At 41.3% G+C, this 7384-nt stretch overlaps 1 protein-coding gene across 1 annotated transcript in view; it reads right to left on the reverse strand.

Moving 5' to 3' along the window:
• The window catches only part of cntnap2b (contactin associated protein 2b), a 63044-nt gene extending 56538 nt beyond the window's left edge, over positions 1 to 6506 (reverse strand). The window contains exon 1 of the mRNA XM_050074771.1: positions 6085 to 6506. Within this exon, the coding sequence (XP_049930728.1) occupies positions 6085 to 6166 (82 nt within the window). The 5' untranslated portion in view covers positions 6167 to 6506. The remainder of the gene's footprint in view (positions 1 to 6084) is intronic.
• Positions 6507 to 7384: the final 878 nt, after the last annotated feature.

Raw genomic sequence — 7384 nt, forward strand, 5'->3', positions numbered from 1 at the left:
ATTGATTGATTGATTGATTGATTGATTGATTGATTGATAGTCTACAGACACCACTCTGATGCCACCATCCACGGACCTTAAGCTTTACGCCATTTCAGAAACAATCCTAGTTGTAATGTGAGAAACTTCTTCATGCATACCTGGCAACAACACAACGTAAAGTCCGTTTTTTTCCACAGTAATACCTCTAGGGGAAAAGTTAAAAANATTGATTGATTGATTGATTGATTGATTGATTGATTGATTGATAGTCTACAGACACCACTCTGATGCCACCATCCACGGACCTTAAGCTTTACGCCATTTCAGAAACAATCCTAGTTGTAATGTGAGAAACTTCTTCATGCATACCTGGCAACAACACAACGTAAAGTCCGTTTTTTTCCACAGTAATACCTCTAGGGGAAAAGTTAAAAAAAAAGTGTTTTGTTTTTTTTTTTTAAATAGTTGTTTGCTGAATAGACACATTGATGAGTAGAATTACATGTCAGACTGTGCTATATGTTTCCCATTTTAATGGTTGTTCAGCACCTGAAGGACTGACCATCTGGTCTGTGAAGAGACTAAATGAGAGCTGCAGAGAAGTGAAGAGTTTCTTACAACAAAAGCCATCTGTGAAATTGAGGCTACTGGCAAAATAGATAAAAGGAGACAGCATGAAAACAATGCCGGAGGTACTTAAACTTATTGCAATATGCTGAGTATTGCGATAAGATATATTGCAATATTTTGCAATTTAGTACCTTTTTTCAACTGCTCATTATGTCCCCAAAGGAACTTTGTCAAAATCTGTTTTATCTAATAAGATGAAGTTTGTAGTTTTCAGCAATATGTATCTAGTAAACTGAAAAACAACTTATTATATTATCATGATAGGCTACAAAAAGTTTAATTTGTATTTATAATATTAATAATTTATATAATTAAAAAAATCAATACTTGGGATTAGTGTAAGATACACTTAAATATTGTGATACTATGCAGTAACAATTTTTAACTAATAATGAAGACCTGCAACCGATGCACCTTGATAAGTAGTAAGCACCTCTCACACACTAGGGATGCATGATAGCACTGGCATGTCATCAGTATCGGCCAATACTGGCTTTAAAATCAAATATCGGAATTGGCCAACATGCTGATAATATTGGCAAGTCATCAGTATCGGCCAAAATCAACTTTAAAATGAACTATTAGAATCAACGAACATGCTTTTTCTTATTTTGCACAATGAATGAATATTCAAAAGGGGATATATCGATATCGGTATCGGTTATCAGCCAAATAAGTTGTTATATATCGGCATATTGGAAATCAGCAAAAAATCCAATATCGTGCATCCCTACTTTGTACACAGAGATTGCATTTTGGGGCCACTATGACATCCTTTCTTTACGCTGCCGCTGCACAGAACCAAACAACAGCAGCATCATGCCGGTCCAGTGTGTGATCTTAGACAGCATGCCAGCATGCCAGCATCCAGCAGGCAAGAGAGGTGTGACGGGCATGACACAACAGTGTTAGCCTCAAGTGTGACATATAACATACGCATCAGCAGTGCTTTAAACAATGACATTAACATGACAATAACAATCATTTACCATCCCTGTTATATGGTGGCTGATCTCGTCCTCTGCTCAGAAGGTAAGGAGCCCCCATACCTCAAGCAGCAACTGGGATCCCCACAGCCACACAGCCGCATGCCGGCCACAGTCCACTGAAGGAAGGATAGACATGTTGTCCAGGTCCGCTGTTTGAAATGGAGTCACTGGACGTTTAGGAGGTGTACTATCCACCAGCATTGGCTGCTCTCTCCTCAGCTCAGCATCAACTCTGCCCTGTGCAACACTGTTTTTTTCCTTTTTGACTGAAAGTTCGTGCTTCCCAGTGTATTGACCTATTAGAGGCTGATGCTGGTGGACAGTGCAAACTTTCGGCATGTTCTAAAACTGCATTTCAGACGGTGGACCGCAGTAACATGTCTATCCTTCCTATGGTAGCAGTGTTTCCCATACATTCATTTATCTGTGGCGGTGCGCCACGAATAAATTATCTCCGCCACATATAGATTTTTATGCTTTTGGCGCTACCTGTTCGACCTCGCTCATAAACACATTATAATGGGACTCACTGTCTGTGAATGTAGCTTGTCGTTACAATTCCGGTGCAATAGGTGGCAGTATGCATCGTAAAGACTCAGTTAATGCACCTGGTCCGCCAGAAGAAGAAGAAGAAGAAGAAGCAGACGTAGTAGCAGAACGGATCCAAAGACCTCTCGATACAAATAGCCTATGTGGGCAAACAAGTCCAAAAGTGGTCCAAACAACTCTAACTCATCATGTTATATTAGCCTGTGTCTGTATTAACATAGCTGGAAGCTCAACATGTGCAGAGACATTAACTCACGCTGTTAGTAGTGTTAACTGCAGCGCGAGTCCCGTAGCAGCTCGCCCCCGTTAATCAATTACAGCGGCTGCACCAGCAACGGGAGCGGCACGACAACCACCGCCTGTCGTGCAACAACTCTCTATTTTACGCGGCTCTTCTATTTTTGTCGCGCTACGCTCCCCTACGCGACCCTCCAGCAGATAAAAACTACATGAAATAGTGTGCTAAACGAGCACAATGTGTTTTTAAATGAATAAACCATTATCAGAGGTGATATGTGATGATCTTTTTCATGCATTTACCCATGTTTATCCGTGACATTGTATAAATGTCCGTGGCGGACATTTGAAAGCGAGTAGATGACAAACAGGCCGTAAGGTTCTGCTCGTTAGTAATTAACTCTGACGTTGGATGTTCACTCTTTCACACAGATGAGTATTGAAAAATATTTTTAATTTTTTTTTATAGGTTTTTTAGGTTTATAATACCTTATTATCACCACAATAAAATGTACTGAAATGACTTTAAATGTGGCTCAAAAGGGCAGCTTATATTTTGGCCAGTAAAAAATATGCTTGGTCAGTGGATTTTTTCATCTACCAGCCCATTTGGCCAGTGAATCAATATACATATAGCATACATGACAAAATGAAATAAAATAAATTTCCCTATGTGGGATCAATAAACCCAACCCTAAATAACTGCGATGACATCATGTGGGGGTAATTTTTTCAGTGGTTAGCACTATCGCCTCATAGCAAGAGGGTTCCTGGTTCGAACTCAGGGTAGGGGAGCCCTTCTGTGCGGAGTTTGCATGTTCTCCCCGTGTCAGCGTGGGTTTTCTGCGGGTACTCCGGCTTCAGACATGCAGGTTGGGAATAGGTTAATTGGTGACTCTAAGTTGTCCGTAGGTGTGAATGTGAGTGTGAATGGTTGACTGTCTCTATGTGTCAGCCCTGCGATAGTCTGGGGACCTGTCCAGGGTGTACCCCATCTCTCGCCCAATGTCAGCTGGTATAGGCTCCAGCACACCCGCGACCCCCATGGGGATAAGCAGTTACGGGAAAAAGGTGAATGAATAAATATAAAAAAGCTCCCTCCAAAACCTAAGAAGATATTGTGGTTGATTTTTACAGGCTGAGAATAATTAACAATGATGAGTAAACTGACCCTAATATTCAATAAATGAATGCCCCTTTAATATAATTTTGTTGCAAAACATAATTTATTCAAACCGCCTATTTAAAGTAGCATTATAAAGCAGTATGTAGACGATTAACAAATAGTTTATAACACAGTATAAGATAGGCTAGTTATATGCAGATCTATATTCATTTTTAGATGTTATTTACCACATGTCTCAACAACTGTAACTCATCCACAAAGGATCCATGAGTCATGTATAAAGAGTGAATGACATTCATTTTTAAAGCACCTGTGAATGATTTGAATTCGTACATTAACAATTAATAAATGCGTCATGCTGTACTGTATGGATTCGTTCCTGTGGAATCATGTATCAGTTTATATGATAATAATTGTTTTAGAGTGTTAAGAAAACAATCTCCCCTCAAGGGCCATTTAGTAGCTGTTTTGGAGCTTTTGATCATATTGCATGATCTTAGCTATGCCGTGTTGTTAACTATTTACACACTGACAAGTACAATAATACTTAAACACTGTCTCAACATCTGCTTACACTGTATGGGGTGTTATAATCATTTATAGTGTGTATACACTGATTTGGGACTGTTTGCTATTTATGAGTGGGGAGGGGATGATGTGAAAAGCAGAGGTATGTCAAATATTTTTTAAGCACTGAGGAGGGACGTGTTTTTTTTATTTTGGTTTAGGGAAGGGGCATACAAATTTAAATGGTTGCATTTGTATTTATTTTACTGCCGATTTTTAAAGAAAACATGCCTTCAAGGAATGTTAAAAATCACCAAAATGACACCATTTATCATAGCCAAAAACTGTAAAAACAGATACCATTATTGGATTTTCAAATTTCCTTGAACACATCATGTGCAACAAACCCTTCCATCAGAAAAAAAACATAACCAAATCTGGCTTTTTTCAACCCCAGGATTTCATCTTCAACTTTTAACTTTTAACTTCCAAACATCAAAGGCTACGTTTTAAAAATCTATTAACTAATTTACGGTGGAGGGAGGGTCATGCATTTTCACTCAGGAAGGCTCAAGGAAAAATATCAATAGCTTCATGCAGGGTCAAAAATAAATAAATAAATAAAACTAAGTCACACCCCAGCCACCCCTCTCCTCTGATAAGTAAAAACAGCCCTTTAGAACTGCTGAAAAGTGGTGCATGGGAGGTGGTTAAAAAGTGTCACCCAACAAAGTGTTAAACATGGATGTATTAGGAAGACTTGATACAGTGTTGAATGTGTGGCCGTGTTCATTGCTACAAGAGTTGCTCAGTGGTGCTTGATGCCAAAATGGATCAAACGCTGTATATAAAATTACTTAGATGATCCAGGGATTACTGCCACTGCTTAATTTTAATAATAGCCACACAGCGGACCACACCAGACGCCGCCTATTCTTTCTAATGGAGTTGCTCGCCTGGCACATACGCCAAAAAAGTTTTCTAACTTTCAGGTTTACTTCCACGGTATGCAGCCCACTGAATATGTGCAATAGCGTTTCTCCGACTGGCAAGGCCAAAAAGATGTATAACTGACCTTGTTTGCAGTTGGAGATGTCCTGTCAGCAGATTTACAGATGTCTCTTTTATAATGGTGATCTATGGGGAAAATGCTTTTTGGGCCACGGGGGCTTTTTTCACTGCAATACTGCAATTGGCCATTGGGAAATATTTGCAGCAAGGATGAGCTGCTTTCCTGTGAGCCTGTTGCCAAATGGCTAACTTAATGGTTTAGTGCTCTACTAACTTAAATGGGGTTATAAAGATTTAATCTTAAGGCTTTTCAAGACCTTCCAAATGTAATCGGGCGCAGTGGATCAATTCATCAATTCATTTTGCTGGGGTTGTGATGCTCAAAGGAACTTATCCACTTATTTACAGCCGTCTCTTTCACCATGTAAGTCTATGGGAAAAAGTCTTCTTGGGCTGTAGGGCATCACCTGAGGGACCCTGGAAATTGCAGTATCACTGTTTGGCCACTACGAAAATTGGCTTCAAAGCCCAGTGCACTTCCTGTACTTTTTTGAAGCACCTACGAATGTAATGGTCACTGTGGGGTGGGGGGTGGGGGGCAGAGCTCTTATTTTGTCTTATTTTTATTCTATTCTGTAGAACTGATATTGCTGATATTGATATGTCGTTGATATAGCCTGCTTGCACAGATTTTAACTGAACTGTTGTGCTTTCTAGCTCAGTATTTGCTGGACCCTGTGCACTTTAACTGAAGGCTGCATAAATACAGACAGCGGATTCTACCACTGCTTTAAAACATGTCGATGCTGACTTTCTTGAGAACAATGAGATAGCATTACTGTGCGTGTCGTCATTATTACAATACTGTATAATAGCTAGCTCGGCTGTTTTCCTGCTGGTGGTTTGGCCTCATGCTGAGTTCTGGCTGTAGTCCACATCCCTGACTGCACAGAGAGCTGCACTGGCCCCAGCAAGAGCAAGCCACCAAATTAGCCTCGGTTGCTACTGAGAGAGTGTATGTGTGTATATCTGTGTGTGTATTAGCCTACTTACGGGATACTGAGGATGCAGCGCTGGAGGTGCTGATGATGCTACACAGAAGTGGCAGCAACCACAGCACTGTCAAATAAGACATCTTCAGAGATAATCCACACAGACAATAACGCAGGTCCAGGCGGGTCTCGGTGCGGTGTTCCCGCTGGGATGTCTGTCTGTTGTTCCTGTGTTACACAGCTGAGACGCTGCTTTCTTTATTAGCAGCGAAAGGAAAAAAGCAATGGCTGTCCGCCCTGTGCGTATTGTCTTATCTCTCCTTTTTTCTCAACCTGCCCAGTGGCACTCCGGCGGGATTTCACTGACAACCTCCGGAACTAGCCTGTGAACAGAACGCAGTTGTACTGCAGCCGGGCCTCGCGCTCCAGGTGCATGGTCAGACAGACAGACTGACACACAGAGCTGTCCAACTGCTGAGCTGCCGGACTAATCAATACACCCCTACTCTCTGCTCCACTTGGTACCGCCCGATACATACAACAATACAGGGCTCCCTGAAATGAGGAGGGGAGAGAGGGGAGCAGCGGGGTCCGCATATGGCGCTTTATGAGGGACACATTTAGGACAAACGTTACTGAGAAGTCGGCAGAGGCTGTATCCTTGCCGAAGCCAGCTTCAGCTCTGGACAATGATGAGCCGGCTCTGGTGCGTTCATATCTGAGCTGTTTGGGCTGTTGTAACCGAAACTTGGAACGTTTCGTCGGATTTTCCGGTTCCTTTGGCCAGGTGTGAAAGCTTTCAGTCGAACCCTGTCGCGGACCAAACAACCGAACCGATTGCACCCGAAAAGCCCCCCCTGATACACTCGATAGACCCCCTATTAATCGGAGGTCGACATTACTGTCTCAAAGAGGCTGTGGCATGCTGTTTTTGTTTAAGCTGGTACTGAAATTAGACAACCTAAGGTATCCATTGGTCCCCACCTACCAACATATCTTATCAGAAAGGGGAGCTAAATAACACAATAAATTAGGCTACAATTTTGTGAGGGAACAACTGGCATTGCCATTTTCAAAGTTGCCATTGTTCTCTGGGTGTCCCCTAAACTTGAGAAGGCTTAGTATCAGTGAATGTTTTGTTCTCTGCAATACTGTACTCCTTCAAATTAAAGCTGTAGGCTACATTTATCTTTTAAGGAAAAGAACAACCAGACTATTTGAAGAGCAGTGAATTGCCTAACCTGTATTAATACAGAACAGAACACATTAAAATAGGGTTATTGTGGAACTCAAATGTTAACTATACCAGTATTAGTCCATGCACATCAGATAATTAGTAATATCAAGGGACTGTTCTTTAT

The sequence above is a fragment of the Epinephelus moara genome, chromosome 21 (assembly GCF_006386435.1).
Source record: "Epinephelus moara isolate mb chromosome 21, YSFRI_EMoa_1.0, whole genome shotgun sequence".
In the NCBI taxonomy this organism is placed as follows: domain Eukaryota; kingdom Metazoa; phylum Chordata; class Actinopteri; order Perciformes; family Serranidae; genus Epinephelus; species Epinephelus moara.